Below are 22,531 nucleotides of genomic sequence, written 5' to 3' on the forward strand. Positions count from 1 at the left end.
GTAGTACTTGGAGGCTACGGTGCAGCACACTGGAGCAGCATATTAGGTGGTGGTGTATAAATATTCCAGATTTTGGACGTGTAGTACTTGGAGGGGGAGGGTGTTCGGTGCGGTAGCTAAAGCCAGTCTATGTGGTCGTGTAATACTTGGTCTTCTTCGTTGTGTAAGACTCAGGAGCCTTGGTGGTGTAGTATCCAAAAGATGCCGAGCCCATCGGTACACCCATGGACTCTCCAGCCATCAGAGATACAACAGCCAACGGCAGCATTGTGGCGTGGTTAACAAATTGAAAACGAATGCGTTTTAACAAATGAATCAAACAGAGCGCGTTATCAAAATGATGATAAGATATATGTCCTATAATGACAACGCGATGTCGAGGCTGGAAGTGCAAGGTTAACAATAAATGCCAAAAATGAATAATGACGATCCCAGATTGGCTTCAACTTATTTTTTTCCTCACAACTGCAATAACACCCAGCCAACGCATGAATCCATTAGTACCAATATCGACCGCAAGGTGATGTGGAGGATTTTTGCATATCATTAACGGTGCGTGATGCCACAGCCTAATTCGTGCGCTCCGTCGGATAAGGCTGACCGTGCGAATTTTTTGCAACAATAGCTATCATGAGCCATTTGCATTATCGTAGCAAATTTCAGATTTCTCAATCAAATGTTTTATAGAATCTTTCAATGTTTCAACAGTTTTACCATGCTGATTATGGCTATCGGCCAAAATGTGCATGTAAATAATGCGGTGTAAATATAAATGCAATCAACGTAAAAAAACACCTTTAATTTCTACAAAATTTTGCACGGGTTTACACGTTTTGCTTTTATAGATGGTCATTCAAATATTTATCGTAACGGGCTTGTGGACTGTCGGTTAGAATAGACGTCGCTTATGGAAGCGCACGCTACTCTTACTCTCTTGGATCGGTGGACTTTCTGTTAGAGACAACCTTTCCGGTACGTGAAACCTCCGGCTCTCCAGCCTACTATTCTAGGGGCGTTTCCCTCATGAACTGAAGAGGACGAATCATTTTATTGTTAGTAGATATTGTCTTCCGTATTGAAAAGCACGTTTTATTTAAATTATTCAGCCTGTATCATTTGCGTATATCCTGCCCCCACTAATTTTACATGCTATTATACTTCATAACTTTCCAACACGTAATTGATTACATAATTTGACACGTTACTTTGATTAGTGACTGATGTCCATGATTTATTTAAATAAAATAAAACTATTTATGAAGTTCAACTTACCCAAAAGAGTGGGATTGGTCGTTAGATCCGTATAATCCACCGTTTAGGTGGACACAACATGGTATACCAAGTCATTTGCATAGGATTATTTCAGGTGGCCGAACAAATGAGAAGACGGAACTTCGAGCTGATAGGACAGCGACGTGGGTTCCTATCGTCTCAGATCCGGGATCATACTGAACATCACAGTAGCTCTGATTGGTGGAAGCTTTGCTGAAATGCCTCAATGCTGTTCTTCCGCCTCGGCTGGTCGTCTGGAAGTCCATCCTCAAACGGAATGTCAATCCGCATCCCGCCCATTGCCTACCAGTCATAACCTGATAAGGTAACGAACGTTGGCCCACTGAAGTGTTGAACTGGAAATCGTTCATTCTCCAAACACTAGGTGCTAACTTAGGTAACAGTTGATTCTACGCACCTAAAAAAACAATTCAAGTGAATTTAAATCAATTTTTTTAAATTAGTAAATGTCTTAGCTCTTTAACTGAAACCAGACGGATTGCGCAAATCTCTTCTTTTCTCTTCTAGTGTGGTAGCTGTGGTATTGGTGTCCAATTCATCTTCTCCGATGCTGAATAATTTAGCCGTTTCGTGACTCGATTTCTGAACAAATTCTCGTGACACTTCCACAATAACGTTGTACTTCTTCGCCATCCAGGTGGCCGTGATGCTGTGCGAGCTCGGCCGACGGCCGCGTAATTTGATTTGTTTTTTATTCTTTGCGTTGGTAACTATCAATAAAATTTGAAAGATAGTGATTTTGACAAATATGTTGACATTATCATATAGAAAAAATTTTACTGCTGCTTTTGGTATTCTATTTAAGTCAATAATGGTGTTGACCGTAAAGGCGAGCAAATATTCGTAATTTGGTGTTCATAATGGCTTCAAAATTCCCTGCATGACAAATGTTATTCTTTATGGTATTCTTGAAACATTACAGAATACACTTTAAATAATAAACTAACACTGAATGGAATGTAGTAGGTTTCTCCATTTGCTTGTCATGAAAACCTTTTCAAAACTACTTTGATCAAGTATTTGACTGTGTCGAGTATTGACCTTTTTCATGTGGGCTAGGTTTATCTTACTTTAGTCAAGTTGCGTCGATGCGGCCGTGAGCGTTCGGGGACTTAAGCCACTACGTAATCGGTGTTTGAATTTTGTTTGTTAATTGTTTTTCACACTGCTGTGTTTCTTTAATATTTTAAAATAGAAATTTTCTTGATTCCTTTTTGCATGTTGATAAACATTCGCTAGGAATCATGTTTATCGTAACACACTTCCAAGTGAATACAAAGGGCTACTCAAACAATTCAAACAAGGCGCAAGTCTCTCTAGTGCTTCCATCAGCCGAACGTCTTTTGCAATGGCTTATTTTGGGGACTCTCTTCCGAACCTTTCAATCTCGAAGCACTTTTTTCCTTCCGCAGAATAAAGAAATATTGAAAAAAACTGAAAATTGTCCGTTATTCAACAGGTTATAATACAATGCGAAGTTAACTTACAAGGAAGGAACAATAAATACACTTACACTTGTAGCACTTGCACATAAAATTCCTAATGATACATAAATGCACGTTGCATTGCAGAATTTCATTTTAAAAACTCAAATGTAATAAAGCCTTGCCTTTGTTAATGTATAACTAGTGACTAAGAGATAAGTGTTAAAAACTGGAAAATGAAAGGTATAAGACAGGATTCTTTAAGCCTTATTAATCTGCCAATAAGAATTTCCATAAGGCCTTTGCTAAAGTGAAAAGATGCGTCATATAGGCGTAGCTTTGAACATAAACCCGATTCACCAAGCCACGCTTCTTTTGTACACACGTCGTACAATGGAAAAGAAACTGAATTGCGAATGGTTAACGTGGACATATTTCAATTTGGGAACGACTGCGATAAACGAATAAATATGATAGATGAAATAACAATAGGCGTATCAAAAGCTGACATCAAATTTCACCATTCAGCTTTAAAATGCATGGCTAACTAATAGTATTTCGGTGGTGCTTCAATGTAGTAGCACGGGCCATGCCCCTGCTCCTTTTTGGCCCGTAGGCCGAGGCGGAAGTTAGAAAAAAAAAACTAAAAAACTATGTGACTTGATCACTAGTTTCTCAGTGATCTTAGTGATCAACTTCCTCAGTTCATCACTAGTTCCTCAAGTGATCAAGTCACATAGTTTTTTTTTCTTACCTTTCTTTAAGACCAATCCTGTCCGGACGTTAGCACCAATCTTGTAGAATGCGGTCCCAGCATTGGAGGAATGTCCGTGGTTTGGAGATCCGTGTGGTAGGTGCATGCTGACGTAATCTTATTACGTCGGGGTACCCATTGAGCGGCGCACGAAACGCGGTCTACCGACAACCCCAGTGCTACTGAATTTTTTTTGTAACACCACATGCACATGCTACCACTCCAACCACTGACCGCACCAATCCATCTCCGCCTCCATTTCCGCCATTCCCATACCTGCAATTAGATAAGCATTCATTAGTAACAGTTATACACGCAGTAACGGCGCTAGCGAACCAACACCGTTACCAATTACAAATTGTTTTATCAAGTGTTTTATACTGTACCATATCACTTGTAAAACGGCTGCAGCTCTTTATGGCCTAATCTGACGTTTAATGTTCAATTTAGTAAACAAAATAAACTCAATTGGCAATTTTAACAAATGAACTGTATTCTAACTTCTTTTAGTATCTTTTGAATAGAATTCTTTTAAGCTAGAAAAACAATTACACGCGAAAAAAACCACATAAAAAAAATCGTATGCTCTAATCACGGATCGTGAATGGAAAGTGTCCCGCCGGAAGACCGGGAAGCTTCTGCTCGGTCGTCACTAGGTGGCGCGTGACTAGCACGCTTAACTAAACCTTTTCATTCATTTCTTCCTTTGTTGCGGTCTCCATTTTCTGCATTTTAGCTTCGTTGCGGGTTTCCATTTCCACAGATTAGAATTTCCTTAAGATGACCTGGGATTAGAATTTCCTTAAGGTGACCTAGGTAAGGCAGGGGAAAAATGTCAGTTGAAAGTTCTCTCATTTTTTAGTTGAAATTATTTTTGTTAGCATTAAAGATAAGATGAACTCTTCTTCCCTCGCCCCTAAAGCGTATTACAAAACAATAGTGAGGAGTATCCAGAAAATGCTGTCATTTTAGTTGAGGGTGTTTATTTGGATTCACAGAATGCCGGCTTTGTTGTTATCATAAGGCAACTAATTTTCATCATCCTTTAACCATCTTGGTTCTTTCTTCTATTAAATTTTAACATCTTTTTTCACGTTAATTAGAAATTTTCATTCTAGTTTTATATGCTGTCAACCAAATTTTGTTTCTTACAGCAAATCATACATGGAAATAAATTGTCATCTCAGTTTTCAGCATCCCTCATCAAACTAAAAGAATAAGGGAGATTGCTGTCTAGTTCTGACATTGCAAAGTGAGATTATTTATAATTTGATTTAGTTATCTTAAAATTATTCATCAAAATTCAGTTTAGAGAAATCCTTCAGACCCTAAAAGATTCTGTTGTTTTCGATTTTTTATCCTTAAAAACATAGCTTTTCGTCTGTTAAACCACAGTTCATTGCCAGAGGTATGTCTAAGCATATGAGTATTTTGAAAATATTTGATGCATTTGTTCTTGTTCTAGATGGAAAGATGAGTTTGAGAAAAACCGAGTACTTGTTATGACTTACCTGGTTTTCCTTGAGGCTATCCTGAAAGGACTGCTTGAAACGAGCAACTTTAATTTGTTAATATTGGCTGACTGCCGTAACGTGAATGATGAACCTTGGAAACAAACAAAAACAAATATTGGCTTTATATGAAAAGTCAGCCAACAGTCTACATCCAAGAATCCTAGGATTGACTGCATCAATTGTGACTAACATATGCAAGCCAATGGAACTATTCCAATTGATAACTATTAGGGAAAGCAAATTGCAGTCAGCTATTTACTCTTCAAACAATGTTTTATCAGCATTACGGTGAGGAACCATAAGCATTAAAATTTTTATTTCTACTCTCATCTATTTAAATTATTGATTTAATATAGGCATTCAACACACCCCAAAGAATTAGTGTGTGAAATATCCTCAAAGCCTGAAGCCACTCGGCTCGAGCTAGAAATAATGGATCGCGTTTAGTGGTTGAATAGTTATCTTCGAGCTCATCGGCACGATCCCAACAAATATTAGTAGTAGAGAAGTTTAGCCACCTTAATGTTCTTCGCCTTTTGGACATACTCCGTATTTATCGACCGCCAATAACTTCAAAGTTGCCCGGAAACAACGATCCATCAGAGCAATTAGATTCCACCGTAATAGTTGATGCCGACGGTCTCGCTGATCAAGTTCAAAAATTGTCCACGGAAAGATTACAGCCCGTAGAGTTACCTGAGAATGGCTCGCCCTTTGTGCGTCGGCCAACAATCAATCGGGTCACGTCAGTCGTCATAGGCGTCCTGATTTCCCTGCTCGTCATTACCGAATTCGAGAAGATGCTTATCAGCTATGTGGAATGATTTTCACTGAGAGGCATACCTCAGCCAAACTACTCTTATCAGCTGTTAAAGGTAATCAAAAGATGATGTTACATTATCCTTGTTGGATTAAATACCTTAATTTACTGTTGTCTAGGATGCAAGTCGAGGCGACCCTTATTTAGCGTATGTAAGCCCACTGTATACCGTTGATCGGATTGAAGGCATGGCCGTTAAGGAAATAGAAAGTGAAGATCGGGAAGCAAGAAGACGTTATAAAACGTTTTTATAGTGGCGATTGTAATACTCTCTTAGCCACGAGCGTTTTAGAGGATGGTATTGACGTTCCAGCGTGCCATCTGGTTATTCGGTACGATTTGCCACAAACTTACCGTGCGTATGTTCATTCAAAGGCTCGAGCGCGCGCTAAAAAATCAAATAATTTTCTGGTGGTCGAGAAGGAGCGCATGGATGAATTTCTGGTGAATCTCTCTGACTTGCATGCCACTGAACAAATTCTGCTAAGTAAGAGTGGCTATCACAACTCTTTGGCCTAGGTCGTCATTCACAGTGAAGATATGCTCAATAATATTGAGAAACTGTACATTTCTGGTGACGCTTCAAAATCTTATGCGTCTTTACAAAACGCCATCTCCATCATTAACAGGTATAACGCAAATGGGTTGAAATAAAAACGGCTGTAAATTTCAGAAAGATAAATATTTTTAGATATTGCGCAAAGTTGCCCAGTGATTGTTTCACTCGCCTTATTCCTGTTTGGAAAATACGAACAGTTAAAGCGAGAATACGTTGACCTATCTGTATGGGACACATGGTGCAAACTGTTTCAGAAAAGCGATGCAGCAGCGAAAAAGCGCTTGGATGTAGCGTATGTTTGCCCATTACAACTACCAATAAATTCTCTGCGGCAAACTGTATCAGCTCTTCCCGTGCCATCTACCAACTTCTGGTTTTTTAAGAAATTTAGTTGCCTTTAGTGGAGAAAATTCCCATGTTGTCAAAAGGATACCCAAAATTTGCAATGCATTAATGAACAATTCTCATCTTCACATTGGTTCTGAGGTAATTTTACCTTCATTCATGTTAGCATAAATATTACTGATCTTTCTTAATTATTTACATTTGTTTTCTAGTTCCAGTATAAATGCTTCCTCTAGTTGGTACAAGAGCTTATTTTGAATTATGGGGGAGCAAAGCTGGATGATAGTATATTCCACCTGATTTTCAGCACGTTACACATTCTAGCTAAAGTATTTTGGTTTTTCCGTAACACAAGTTTTGAGTATTGAAGTAGTGACGTTTTCTTTATATTCATCTTTTAGTTATCAATCGACTGCTCAATCCCTGATGTCATCAACAACTTGAGTCGTATTATTGCTGATGTTGACGGGCACATTGGTGTACAATGCAGAGCGTTGATGGCCCTAAGATGTCTGAGCAGCAAGCATCTGGACACAGCTACATTGGAACACTGGAACGCCTTACTATATAAATTCTATGAAATCGCGCAAACTGAAAAAAATATTCTCTTTTTGGGAGCTGCTTTAATTGTATTCATCTTTAAAAGAGCCTTGATATCCCAGGGACTAAATATTTCTTTCTTTTTTTTTTTTTTTTTACAATTTTAGAGCGCCCTCATAGATGTGTTGCGGTGCAAGATGAGATTGCTTGATCAAATAACAGATACGGATGACCTCGTGGCAGAACAAATGTGGAATGAGGGATCGGAAATCTACCGTGTAACCAGTGACTTATTGGGATCAGCGGTACACCGGATAGGCCATTTTTCTCCGTCGCTTTGTCGGCAAGTTCAGCGAGGCCGTTCAGATAAAGTTGGCAATTCGTGCAATGAGCTTTACTGGACTTTGAAGACACTTCATAAGCCTTTACCTCAATCGAAATGGCGCTACAACCTTTACGACAAACCACATTCAAAAGCAAAAACGACTGATCTTATGGATGTCTTCGATTATTCTGAACGGAACCATCTGCGGATGGCCAACATCACTTTCCGCGTGAGAAACTGGAAACAACGTCCAATGCACTTGCTTAAGAAAAAGGTGCCACAATGCCCTAGTGCGTCCTTCTCAAACTTTGCCGTTTTAGCCAGTTCCAAGTTCAAATGTATTTCAAAGTGTTATGTCGTCAACTCAACGTTGCTTTTCAACTGTCTGGTTGATTTGATTTTGTAAAATATGTGGAAATTTAACATTCAACCAAGCTGTTATATAGGCATCAACAACCACAAAAATCACAAAATTTATAGGATTTAACATGTCTTAAATGTATCTTGAAACGATAATGATCTTTGTAAAACGATAGAAAATAATATAACATTTGGGAATAATGCATTTAATGTAAACAAACAACCACTGTTGTTTACTTATCATTAAATATCCTTGCCATCAAATAACCGTACGTTGAGGAATAATTACATATAGGATCCACAGGGGAAAAAATGGGTTCCCTCCTCGGGAACCTTACTTACCTTATGGGATGTTACCTTAGTAGACTTACCTGTGTGGATCTTATATAGCCTTCAATGTAAGGTGGCTTGCGTATAGCAGGCATGACCCCAGGGGTATGGGGGACATTCACGGCTCAATACGCCGTGACACCTTCATTGGCCGTGGATGGCGCCACTAGTTCCATCCACCCCAACGCTTGGTGTTACAGGCATCTCCTTTATACAGGTAGTTATCACCCGTAATTTCGCTGCTGCACGTTGCCGCTTTTCAACCATTTTGTTGCTTTAAAATGAGCAATTAACTAAAAATCGATAAAACAAATAATGAACTATATTAACAACATGAATTTTTAATAGGAGAAAATATTTTTATTCTCTAAAGCTCAAGAAATATGTATAAAAGGGGTAAATTGTGTAACAGAAGGGGGTAACTTATAAGGATATACACTTTGAAAGCTTCCTGGTTTATTTCAATCACACAATTCATGCGTTTAAGTTAAAACAGAACCGCAAAAAGCAAGAAATAAGAATAAATGATAATAATAATACATAAAAATTAAATAAATAAATAAAAATTGCCCGATTTTTTCACTTAACTTTTCCTCGACGCACAACGGCTGTGATATAGCGATTGGTGAATGCATCGCTGAAATGCCTCAATGTTGTTTTTTCGCCTCGGCTGGTCGTTTGGAAGTCCATCCACAAACGGAATGCCAATCCGCATCCCTCCCATGGCCTACTGGTCATAACACGATAAGATAACGAGCGTTGGCCCAGTGAAGTGTTTAACTGGAAATCGTTCGCTCTCCAAACTCCAGGTGCTAATTCAGGTAAAATTTGATTCTGCCCAACTAAAAAAAAAATTCAAGTGGATCGTAAATCAATTTGTTTTTTTGTCAGTAAATGTCTTCCCTGCGTCACTAAAACCAGACGGATTGCGGCAAATCTCTTCTTTTCTCTTCTCGTGGGGTAGCTGTGGCATCGGTGTCCAATTCATCTTCCCCGATGCTGAATAATTTAGCCGTTTCTTGACTCGATTTCTAAACAAATTCTCGTGACGCTTCCACAATAACGTTGTACTTCTTCGCCATCCAGGTGGCCGCTATGCTGTATGAGCTCGGCCGACGGCCGCGAAATTTGAACGCGTTGACGTAACAACGGAATCACGAACGCTCTCTGCCATCCGCCATCGGCAACAATAGAGACCCGGCCGCATCTGTTCAACTGTCACCAGCTGCGAGACTTGCGATCCTATTTGAATGGAATTTCCAATTGTTCTTTGTTTTGTTTATTGGCCGTCTTTTCTTTCGTGGTTTTTTCAACTCGTAACGTGGCGACATGAAGCCTCGATTCAAATAGATACGTTTCCACTGCGGATCTACTGCAACACGACGTCTATCGAACGCTTGAAATGGTCAATGATGGTACACCGGACAATACCGCAACATCAAAGTGATGTTGCGGTTGCTTTTCAGTGTTGATTGTTGAAAAACCCAAATTTATTGACGTCGACGATGGTAATGAGAACTTTGATTAACGTTGATGAAACTGTTGGCTGTAGAACTGTAAAGACGCATAAGATTTTGAAGCGTCACCAGAAGTGTACGGTTTTTCAATATTATTGAGCATATCTTCACTGTGAATGACGACCTAGGCCAAACAGTTGTGATAGCCACTCTTACTTAGCAGAATTTGTTCAGTGGCATGCAAGTCAGAGAGATTCACCGGAAATTCATCCATGCGCTCATTCTCGACCACCAGAAAATTATTTGATTTTTTTGCGTGCGCTCGAGCCTTTGAATGAACATACGCACGGTAAGTTTGTGGCAAATCGTGCCGAATAACCAGATGGCACGCTGGAACGTCAATCCCATCCTCTAAAATGCTCGTTGCTACAAGAATGTTACAATCGCGACTACGAAAACGCTTCATAACGTCTTCTTGTTTGCGTTCTTCACTTTCCATCTCTTTTACGGTCATGCCTTCCATTCGACCAACAGTATACAGTGGGCTTACATACGCTAAATAAGGGTCGCCTCGACTTGCATCCTAGACAACAGTAAATTAAGGTATTTAATCCAACAAGGATAATGTAACATCATCTTTTGATTACCTTTAACAGCTGATAAGAGTAGTTTGGCTGAGGTATGCCTCTCAGTGAAAATCATTTCACATAGCTGATAAGCGTCTTCTCGAATTCGGTAATGACGAGCAGGGAAATCAGGACGCCTATGACGACTGACATGACCCGATTGAGTTGTTGGCCGACACACAAAGGACGGCCATTTTCAGGTAACTCTACGGGCTGTAATCTTTCCGTGGACAATTTTTGAACTTGATCAGCGAGACCGTCGGCATCAACTATTACGGTGGAATCTAATTGCTCTGATGGATCGTTGTTTCCGGGCAACTTTGAAGTTATTGGCGGTCGATAAATACGGAGTATGTCCAATCGGCGAAGAACATTAAGGTGGCTAAACTTCTCTACTACTAATATTTGTTGGGATCGTGCCGATGAGCTCGAAGATAACTATTCAACCACTAAACGCGATCCATTATTTCTAGCTCGAGCCGAGTGGCTTCAGGCTTTGAGGATATTTCACACACTTAATTGTTTGGGGTGTGTTGAATGCCTATATTAAATCAATAATTTAAATAGATGAGAGTAGAAATCAAAATTTTAATGCTTATGGTTCCTCACCGCAATGCTTATAAAACATTGTTTGAAGAGGAAATAGCTGACTGCAATTTGTTTTCCAGAATAGTTATCAATGGGAATAGTTCCATTGGCTTGCATAGTTAGTCACAATTGAAGCAGTCTAACCTAGGATTCTTGGATGTAGACTGTTGGCTGACTTTTCATATAAAGCCAATATTTTTTTTTTCCAAGCTTCATCATTCACAATGTTACGGCAGTCAGCCAATATTAACAAACTAAAGTTGCTCGTTTCAAAAAAGTCTTTCAGGATAGCCTCAAGGAAAACCAGGTAACTCATACCAAGCACTCGGTTTTCTCCTAACTCATCTTTCCATCTAGAACAAGAACAGATGCATCAAATATTTTCAAAATACTCATATGCTTAGACATACCTCTGACAACTCCATTGTACTACACCATTTTTCTTATGGAAATGTCCCACCTTCAAAGGAGTGTGATGACGCAAGAAGGCAGATCGCTGAAGTGCCCATTTAACTGTTTGATGAGGGATGCTGAAAACTGAGATGACAATTTATTTCCATGTATGATTTGCTGTAAGAAACAAAATTTGGTTGACAGCATATAAAACTAGAATGAAAATTTCTAATTAATGTGAAAACAGATGTTAAAATTTAATAGAAGAAAGAACCAAGATGGTTAAAGGATGATGAAAATTAGTTGCCTTATGATAACAACAAAGCCGGCATTCTGTGAATCCAAATAAACACCCTCAACTAAAATGACAGCATTTTCTGGATACTCCTCACTATTGTTTTGTAATTTAGCGGTTTAGGGGCGAGGGAACAAGAGTTCGTCTTATCTCTAATGCTAACAAAATGAATTTCAACTAAAAAATGAGAGAACTTTCAACTGACCTTTTTCACCTGCCTTACCCAGGTCACCTTAAAGAAATTCAAATCCCAGGTCACCTTAAGGAAATTCTAATCTGTGGAAATGGAGACCCGCAACGAAGCTAAAATGCTGAAAATGGACATCGCAACAAAGGGAGAAATGAATGAAAAGGTTTAGTTAAGTGTGCTAGTCACTCGCCACCAAGTGACGACCGAGCAGAAGCTTCCCGGTCTTCCGGTGGGACACTTTCAAATTCACGATCCGTCATTCGAGCATACGATTTTTTTATTGTGGTTTTTTTTCGCGTGTATTTTTTTTCTTAAAAGAATTCTATTCGAAAGATACTAAAAGAAGTAAAGAATACAGTGTATTTGTTAAAATTGCGAATTGAGTTTATTTTATTTACGAAATTGAACATTAAACGTCAGATTGTGCCATAAAGAGCTGCAGCCGTTTACAAGTGATATGGTACAGTATAAAAGACTTGATAAAACAATTTTTAATTGGTAACGGTGTTTGGTTCACTAGTGCCGTTACTGCGTGTATAACTGTTACTAATGAATGCTTATCTAATTGCAGGTATGGGAATGGCGGAAATGGAGGCGGAGATGGATTGGTGCAGTCAGTGGTTGGCGTGGTAGCATGTGCATGTGGTGTCCAAAAAAAAATACAGTAGCACTGGGGTTGTCGGTAGACCGCGTTTCTTGCGCCGCTCAATGGGTACACCGTCGTAATAAGATTACGTCAGCATGCACCTACCACACGGATCTCCAAACCACGGACATTCCTCCAATGCTGGGACCGCATTCCACAAGATTAGTGCCAACGTCCTGACGTTTAGAGCAAAAACGGCGTAGGCGATGCATTTATTGGCGAGTTATCCTTATTCAAGAGCCAAAGACGCCTTTCAAAGCTATGCCATAGCTAGGTATAGCCACAATGTTAAAATAGTAATTAGAATTATAAAAAAGATGATATTTTAAAGAATAAAACAAAACAGCAGTAGTAGTAAACATTTCATAGCTTTTTAAAACCGATTGAACTCATTTTACATAACAAATGTGCATTACTTCCGTAAGTCCAAAGGTTGTATTTACCTAAAGAGCTCCCACAACAACCATCTGTTGCAACTGTTGCCCTCTATTGTCTATTTCAAGTGCTGCCATCTTGTGTTTGACCTTATTACCTTGTCTGTTTTCTGTATTACTGTCTTTCCACCCTAGAGGTCAGGTCGAACCTTAGTCGACCTCTGGCCTCTGTTTTATTCAGGGCGCATTTTGGCGTCTACTTTTAGTTCAACTTTTTCAGCGAACTTGCGTTTTTGCGTCAAAGTCCGGTAGATGGTGAACCGCTGACCGTTTTGGCGCCAACTGCAAGGGTAAGTTGAACTGAAAAAGTTGAACTTCTTCAACGGTGACTGCTACCGTTGAGCTCCTAGGTCAACCGTGGTAGAGTAATTTTTTTTACGCATTTCGTTTTCTGTAGAAAATAAGTATTGCATCCTTGTTTATTGCAGACGTTGTTTGTATTTTTAAACTTGATTTTCTTTAACTTTTTTTTAGTTGTTTTAATTTACAGATTCAATCAAAATGGAAAGTCCTTTTTATTATGTAAGTGAAACAGAAGAAGTTATTCCAAAGAAAGAGTGTTGGAATGGGAAAAAAACTGCCACACAAGTAGCAATTGATGCTGAAACCGAAAGTTTTTTGGGTAAGTTATTATATTATACTTAGTTCATTTAAAATTTATAATTTAAAACATCAACCCATTTACATTTAGGTTTATTAAAAGATAAATGGGAATGTTAAGCGATTCGAAGACAGGCAAACGGCAAATTTGGCACTGCATAGCCACTGAACTAGAAGAAGCTGGATTTTCTATTCGTGGCAGTGATAAAATTCAAACGTGCAATACCAAATGGGAAAATCTACGCAAAGAATATAGAGGCTACATTTCTAAAAATATTGATTTACAAAAATGTCAGATTCACTTTCTTCACTGGATGATTGGATTTCATTGTAAATATATTGCGACAGAAGAAGACATAATGTTCTTTTATCTGCCATATTACCTAAATTTATATAAATGTTATTATACATAGTCACTTCAAACAATAATAAAATACTTACAAATATTTAGGATGAAGTTTTTAGATAATAAAATGGTTGTATTAATTTTAACTTTGACAATTATAAAATCGTACAATGTTACACAGAATGTAAACAAAAATAAGCAGACGAAAATGTAGCAGGCAGCCATGCAAAAGGCGGATGTCAATTGACATTAACTGTCATTTTACCGTAAACTAGTAGTTCAGCTGGGCAGTTCAACCTCAGGCCATTTTAACGTCAACCACTTAGTTGAACCAAAAAGGTTGAACTTTTGACAAAATGTAACGGGGAGTTTGGCCCGATGTCATCAGCAGAACAAGTATTTGCTTCTGCCCAAGTCCTTTAAAATGTACCTGATTCCTAACGTATGTTTTAATTAATGATTTCATTCTTTTAATTATCTGTGAAACAAAATTTTAAGATGCACCGACAAAATAAATCCAACAACCGAAGATAAGCCCGACCCTTTCCAGGGACAAGCAGCGATGAAGAATCGACGCCCGGTTTTTCAAAAACAAAAAAAAAGGTTATAATAAACAACCTTCGGAATCTGCAACGTAGAAGGCTATTGATGCAAAAGCTGTGCGGTCCCCAATTGCTGCGGTTTTTTCTCCATCATACTCCTGGCAATGCTTTTCGTTCTTGGTCTGCTTCTTTTCATGTATTTTGCAATCAGCAGAACAAGTATTTGTTCTGAACCTGGAAAATGTACCTGATATAACGTATTTTTAATTAAAGATTTCATTCTTTTAATAGGACAAAATTTTAAGCCCGACAAAATAAGTCCAACAAAATAAGCCCGACTTTTAGTTTTTTTACGGTTATTTCAAAACCTATAAGGCCAATGTGAAAATAAACATGATATTCGTAATCTTACCTTTCTTTAACACCAATCCTGTTAGAATTCATCGATGATTGCGAATATCATGTTTCGCAAATAAACATGATATATCGTGAAAATAAACATGATATTCGCAATCATCGATGAATTCTAACAGGATTGGTGTTAAAGAAAGGTAAGATTACGAATATCATGTTTATTTTCACATTGGCCTTATAGGTTTTGAAATAACCGTAAAAAAACTAAAAGTCGGGCTTATTTTGTTGGACTTATTTTGTCGGGCTTAAAATTTTGTCCTATTAAAAGAATGAAATCTTTAATTAAAAATACGTTATATCAGGTACATTTTCCAGGTGCCCAGAACAAATACTTGTTCTGCTGATACCTGCAAAATACATGAAAAGAAGCAGACCAAGAACAAAAAGCATTGCCAGGAGTATGATGGAGAAAAAACCGCAGCAAATGGGGACCGCGCAGCTTTTGCATCAATAGCCTTCTACGTTGCAGATTCCGAAGGGTGTGTTTATTATAACCTCTTTTTTTTTGTTTTTGAATGCCCGCACAACCGGGCGTCGATTCTTCATCGCTGCTTGTCCCTGGACTTTGGTTTTCTAGGGTCGACAGCTCTACATCTTCGGTTGTCCTTGGATTTGGGTGCGTCTTCGATCGGTGCATCGATGTGTTACAGTTTCTTCTTACATACATTTAGTTTCACAGATAATTTGCAACAAAGACATACAAAATACACACAGATACTATTTACAACACATATACTATACGCGAAAGGAAGCCAGCAGTCATGCACAGCTCCTTCTTAAAGGACTTACGCGAGGGCAGCCAGCAACAGCAGAGCCCCCTCTTAGCGTCCTATCTGACATCGGGCCAAATCCCGACTCCCCGTTTGAATAAAACAGAGGCCAAAGGTCGACTAAGGTTCGACCTGACCTCTAGGGGTGGAAAGACAGTAATACAGAAAACAGACAAGGTAATAAGGTCAAACACAAGATGGCAGCACTTGAAATAGACAATAGAGGGCAACAGTTGCAACAGATGGTTGTTGTGGGAGCTCTTAAGGTAAATACAACCTTTGGACTTACAAGAGTAATGCACATTTGTTATGTATAATGAGTTCAATCGGTTTTAAAAAGCTATGAAATGTTTACTACTACTGCTGTTTTGTTTTATTCTTTAAAATATCATCTTTTTTTTATAATTCTAATTACTATTTTAACATTGTGGCTATACCTAGCTATGGCATAGCTTTGAATGGCATCTTTGGCTCTTGAATAAGGTTAACTCGCCAATAAATGCATCGCCTACGCCGTTTATGCTCTAAACGGCAGGACGTTGGCACTAATCTTGTAGAATGCGGTCCCAGCATTGGAGGAATGTCCGTGGTTTGGAGATCCGTGTGGTAGGTGCATGCTGACGCAATCTTATTACGTCGGTGTACCCATTGAGCGGCGCAAGAAACGCGGTCTACCGACAACCCAAGTGCTACTGTAATTTTTTGGACACCACATGCACATGCTACCACGCCAACCACTGACTGCACCAATCCATCTCCGCCTCCATTTCCGCCATTCCCATACCTGCAATTAGATAAGCATTCATTAGTAACAGTTATACACGCAGTAACGGCGCTAGTGAACCAAACACCGTTACCAATTAAAAATTGTTTTATCAAGTCTGTTATACTGTACCATATCACTTGTAAACGGCTGCAGCTCTTTATGGCACAATCTGACGTTTAATGTTCAATTTCGTAAATAAAATAAACTCAATTGGCAATTTTAACAAATGAACTGTATTCTTTACTTATTTTAGTATCTTTCGAATAGAATTCTTTTAAGAAAAAAATTACACGCGAAAAAAAACCACAATAAAAAAATCGTATGCTCGAATGACGGATCGTGAATTTGAAAGTGTCCCACCGGAAGACCGAGAAGCTTCTGCTCGGTCGTCACTTGGTGGCGAGTGACTAGCACACTTAACTAAACCTTTTCATTCATTTCTCCCTTTGTTGCGATGTCCATTTTCAGCATTTTAGCTTCGTTGCGGGTCTCCATTTCCACAGATTAGAATTTCCTTAAGGTGACCTGGGATTTGAATTTCTTTAAGGTGACCTGGGTAAGGCAGGTGAAAAAGGTCAGTTGAAAGTTCTCTCATTTTTTAGTTGAAATTCATTTTGTTAGCATTAGAGATAAGACGAACTCTTGTTCCCTCGCCCCTAAACCGCTAAATTACAAAACAATAGTGAGGAGTATCCAGAAAATGCTGTCATTTTAGTTGAGGGTGTTTATTTGGATTCACAGAATGCCGGCTTTGTTGTTATCATAAGGCAACTAATTTTCATCATCCTTTAACCATCTTGGTTCTTTCTTCTATTAAATTTTAACATCTGTCTTCACATTAATTAGAAATTTTCATTCTAGTTTTATATGCTGTCAACCAAATTTTGTTTCTTACAGCAAATCATACATGGAAATAAATTGTCATCTCAGTTTTCAGCATCCCTCATCAAACTAAAAGAATATGGGAGATTGCTGTCTAGTTCTGACATTGCAAAGTGAGATTATTTAAAATTTGATTTAGTTATCTTAAAATTGAAGTTTGAAGGTATGTTTTTCTGTGGTTTTCAGTATGCGAAGATATCTCTCTGATGATCTATTTAATCAGTTTACAACAACTAGGAGGTTTTTCCTCAGTATACCTTACACCAACAGTTAAATTGACACTTCAGCGATCTGCCTACTTGCGTCATCACACTCCTTTGAAGTTGGGACATTTTCATGAGAAAAAAAGTGTAGTACAATGGAGTTGCCAGAGGTACGTCTAAGCATATATGAGTATTTTGAAAATATTTGATGCATCTGTTCTTGTTCTAGATGGAAAAATGAGTTAGGAAAAAACCAAGTGTTTGTATGACTTACCTGGTTTTCCTTGAGGCTATCCTGAAAGACTTCCTTGAAACGAGCAACTTTAATTTGTTAATATTGGCTGACTGCCGTAACGTTGTGAATGATGAAGCTTGGAAAAAAAAAAAATATTGGCTTTATATGAAAAGTCAGCCAACAGTCTACATCCAAGGATCCTAGGATTGACTGCATCAATTGTGACTAACATATGCAAGCCAATGGAACTATTCCAATTGATAACTATTCGGGAAAGCAAATTGCAGTCAGCTATTTACTCTTCAAACAATGTTTTATCAGCATTATGGTGAGGAACCATAAGCATTAAAATTTTGATTTCTACTCTCATCTATTTAAATTATTGATTTAATATAGGCATTTAACACACCCCAAAGAATTAGTGTGTGAAATATCCTCAAAGCCTGAAGCCACTCGGCTCGAGCTAGAAATAATGGATCGCGTTTAGTGGTTGAATAGTTATCTTCGAGCTCATCGGCACGATCCCAACAAATATTAGTAGTAGAGAAGTTTAGCCACTTTAATGTTCTTCGCCTTTTGGACATACTCCGTATTTATCGACCGCCAATAACTTCAAAGTTGCCCGGAAACAACGATCCATCAGAGCAATTAGATTCCACCGTAATAGTTGATGCCGACGGTCTCGCTGATCAAGTTCAAAAATTGTCCACGGAAAGATTACAGCCCGTAGAGTTACCTGAGAATGGCTCGTCCTTTGTGCGTCGGCCAACAGCTCAATCGGGTCACGTCAGTCGTCATAGGCGTCCCGATTTCCCTGCTCGTCATTACCGAATTTGAGAAGACGCTTATCAGCTATGTGGAATGATTTTCACTGAGAGGCATACCTCAGCCAAACTACTCTTATCAGCTGTTAAAGGTAATCAAAAGATGATGTTACATTATCCTTGTTGGATTAAATACCTTAATTTACTGTTGTCTAGGATGCAAGTCGAGGCGACCCTTATTTAGCGTATGTAAGCCCACTGTATACCGTTGATCGGATTGAAGGCATGGCCGTTAAGGAAATAGAAAGTGAAGACCGGGAAGCAAGAAGATGTTATGAAGCGTTTTCGTAGTCGCGATTGTAACATTCTTGTAGCAACGAGCATTTTAGAGGATGGGATTGACGTTCCAGCGTGCCATCTGGTTATTCGGCACGATTTGCCACAAACTTGCCGTGCGTATGTTCATTCAAAGACTCGAGCGCGCGCAAAAAAATCAAATAATTTTCTGGTGGTCGAGAAGGAGCGCATGGATGAATTTCTGGTGAATCTCTCTGACTTGCATGCCACTGAACAAATTCTGCTAAGTAAGAGTGGCTATCACAACTGTTTGGCCTAGGTCGTCATTCACAGTGAAGATATGCCCAATAATATTGAGAAACTGTACACTTCTGGTGACGCTTCAAAATCTTATGCGTCTTTACAAAACGCCATCTCTATCATTAACAGGTATAACGCAAATGGGTTGAAATAAAAACGGCTGTAAATTTCAGAAAGATAAATATTTTTAGATATTGCGCAAAGTTGCCCAGTGATTGTTTCACTCGCCTTATTCCTGTTTGGAAAATACGAACAGTTAAAGCGAGAATACGTTGACCTATCTGTATGGGACACGTGGTGCAAACTAGTTCAGAAACTGCGACGCAGCAGAGAAAATGCGCTTGGATGTAGCGTATGTTTGCTCATTACAACTACCAATAAATTCTCCTCTGCAGCAAACTGTATCAGCTCTTCCCGTGCCATCTACCAACTTCTGGTTTTTTAAGAAATTTAGTTGCCTTTAGTGGAGAAAATTCCCATGTTGTCAAAAGGATACCCAAAATTTGCAATGCATTAATGAACAATTCTCATCTTCACATTGGTTCTGAGGTAATTTTACCTTCATTCATGTTAGCATAAATATTACTGATCTTTCTTAATTATTTACATTTGTTTTCTAGTTCCAGTATAAATGCTTCCTCTAGTTGGTACAAGACCTTATTTTGAATTATGGGGGAGCAAAGCTGGATGATAGTATATTCCACCTGATTTTCAGCACGTTACACATTCTAGCTAAAGTATTTTGGTTTTTCCGTAACACAAGTTTTGAGTATTGAAGTAGTGACGTTTTCTTTATATTCATCTTTTAGTTATCAATCGACTGCTCAATCCCTGATGTCATCAACAACTTGAGTCGTATTATTGCTGATGTTGACGGGCACATTGGTGTACAATGCAGAGCGTTGATGGCCCTAAGATGTCTGAGCAGCAAGCATCTGGACACAGCTACATTGGAACACTGGAACGCCTTACTATATAAATTCTATGAAATCGCGCAAACTGAAAAAAATATTCTCTTTTTGGGAGCTGCTTTAATTGTATTCATCTTTAAAAGAGCCTTGATATCCCAGGGACTAAATATTTCTTTCTTTTTTTTTACAATTTTAGAGCGCCCTCATAGATGTGTTGCGGTGCAAGATGAGATTGCTTGATGAAATAACAGATACGGATGACCTCGTGGCAGAACAAATGTGGAATGAGGGATCGGAAATCTACCGTGTAACCAGTGACTTATTGGGATCAGCGGTACACCGGATAGGCCATTTTTCTCCGTCGCTTTGTCGGCAAGTTCAGCGAGGCCGTTCAGATAAAGTTGGCAATTCGTGCAATGAGCTTTACTGGACTTTGAAGACACTTCATAAGCCTTTACCTCAATCGAAATGGCGCTACAACCTTTACGACAAACCACATTCAAAAGCAAAAACGACTGATCTTATGGATGTCTTCGATTATTCTGAACGGAACCATCTGCGGATGGCCAACATCACTTTCCGCGTGAGAAACTGGAAACAACGTCCAATGCACTTGCTGAAGAAAAAGGTGCCACAATGCCCTAGTGCGTCCTTCTCAAACTTTGCCGTTTTAGCCAGTTCCAAGTTCAAATGTATTTCAAAGTGTTATGTCGTCAACTCAACGTTGCTTTTCAACTGTCTGGTTGATTTGATTTTGTAATATATGTGGAAATTTAACATTCAACCAAGCTGTTATATAGGCATCAACAACCACAAAAATCACAAAATTTATAGGATTTAACATGTCTTAAATGTATCTTGAAACGATAATGATCTTTGTAAAACGATAGAAAATAATATAACATTTGGGAATAATGCATTTAATGTAAACAAACAACCACTGTTGTTTACTTATCATTAAATATCCTTGCCATCAAATAACCGTACGTTGAGGAATAATTACATATAGGATCCACAGGGGAAAAAATGGGTTCCCTCCTCGGGAACCTTACTTACCTTATGGGATGTTACCTTAGTAGACTTACCTGTGTGGATCTTATATAGCCTTCAATGTAAGGTGGCTTGCGTATAGCAGGCATGACCACAGGGGTATGGGGGACATTCACGGCTCAATACGCCGTGACACCTTCATTGGCCGTGGATGGCGCCACTACTTCCATCCACCCCAACGCTTGGTGTTACAGGCATCTCCTTTATACAGGTAGTTATCACCTGTAATTTCGCTGCTGCACGTTGCCGCTTTTCAACCATTTTGTTGCTTTAAAATGAGCAATTAACTAAAAATCGATAAAACAAATAATGAACTATATTAACAACATGAATTTTTAATAGGAGAAAATATTTTTATTCTCTAAAGCTCAAGAAATATGTATAAAAGGGGTAAATTGTGTAACAGAAGGGGGTAACTTATAAGGATATACACTTTGAAAGCTTCCTGGTTTATTTCAATCACACAATTCATACGTTTTAGTTAAAACAGAACCGCGAAAAGCAAGAAATAAGAATAAATAATAATGATAATACATAAAAATTAAATAAATAAATAAAAATTGCCCGATTTTTTCACTTAACTTTTCCTCGACGCACAACGGCCAATGACACCTTAATGTTAATAAAACATCACTTACCTTACATAATGTGCTGATGATGGAGATTTTCATCAGCTTTCACAAACTATCTAACTTTTCGTTAAGGTCCGCGTTGGTAGAAAACAGTTTGTTCGTCTAAATGCGGCAATTACTATGCAGTTATTCAGTATAAATATTGTTTGTTGGCATATATTATTTTTCCATGAACCTTTTTTATGTTATATCTGCAGCAGAAAGGTTCGAAAAAAGAAAAGCTAACATTACTATTATTAAACCTAAGTAAATGGTAAATTAAGTATCTATATACTGTATGTATTCAAATTGATCACGATTTCACAGAAAGATAATTAGAATTATGGCGATTCATTTTCAAAAATAAAAATAAAAAAAGCGACGTATGCGTCAGCACAATAAAGCGAATGAGATCTATGACGTCAGTTCATAATTGCCAGCGCCAAAATCATCTCCCTGGCGGATGTGGGTGGATCTTTTTTCTTCATACAAGGGACGGCGATTCGCTTGCGATTTTTGCATCGACGGGCTTATGGCGTTCTTCGAATTTATTTCCCATCAGCCAAATTTATTATCCCACAACTACCAGTAAATTCTCCTCTGCGGCAAACTGTATCAGGTCTTCCCGTGCCATCGAAAGTTATAGCCAAACGATTTGCAGTGCTTGAAGCGTGTCGATTATCGCACCAGCAAAAAGAGCTGGACGATAACTTTATCCCACTGGGAAGGAAAATCTTCAACTGGAGGAGGAGGAGGATGACAACGCTGATTTGGAAGCCGATGGGATGCTGGATCACGTATGAAAAATGCTTCTTGATGGCATGAAACAATGCTTTTTTCTATATATGTATATATTTTTTTTAAATTCATAGTTGGAAAACAATAGTTGCTGTAAATGGCAATTGGATAGCCTGAATTTATGATGGACCGAATAGTTATCTGCTCCC

General features: G+C 38.5%; 1 protein-coding gene, 1 long non-coding RNA gene and 1 pseudogene across 2 annotated transcripts; all 3 read left to right on the forward strand.

Annotated features, from left to right (window-relative positions):
- Positions 1–6,234: 6,234 nt before the first annotated feature.
- Positions 6,235–8,092, forward strand: LOC130703499 (uncharacterized). The gene is given in 7 exon segments (XM_057524955.2): positions 6,235–6,249; positions 6,325–6,434; positions 6,510–6,651; positions 6,695–6,850; positions 6,928–7,038; positions 7,111–7,338; positions 7,417–8,092. Coding segments are annotated over 7 exon segments (1,326 nt in total). The 3' UTR covers positions 7,981–8,092.
- Positions 8,093–17,173: 9,081 nt separating this feature from the next.
- Positions 17,174–18,767, forward strand: LOC130703525 (uncharacterized). The gene is made up of 5 exons (XR_009004688.2): positions 17,174–17,326; positions 17,400–17,586; positions 17,646–17,979; positions 18,048–18,567; positions 18,632–18,767. It is a non-coding gene; the product is annotated as an uncharacterized LOC130703525 (long non-coding RNA).
- A 285-nt stretch (positions 18,768–19,052) lies between these two features.
- On the forward strand, positions 19,053–20,749 carry LOC130703498 (uncharacterized; annotated as a pseudogene).
- The last annotated feature ends 1,782 nt before the right edge of the window (positions 20,750–22,531 follow it).

This window comes from Daphnia carinata, chromosome 7 (genome assembly GCF_022539665.2).
Source record: "Daphnia carinata strain CSIRO-1 chromosome 7, CSIRO_AGI_Dcar_HiC_V3, whole genome shotgun sequence".
NCBI classification, from domain to species: domain Eukaryota; kingdom Metazoa; phylum Arthropoda; class Branchiopoda; order Diplostraca; family Daphniidae; genus Daphnia; species Daphnia carinata.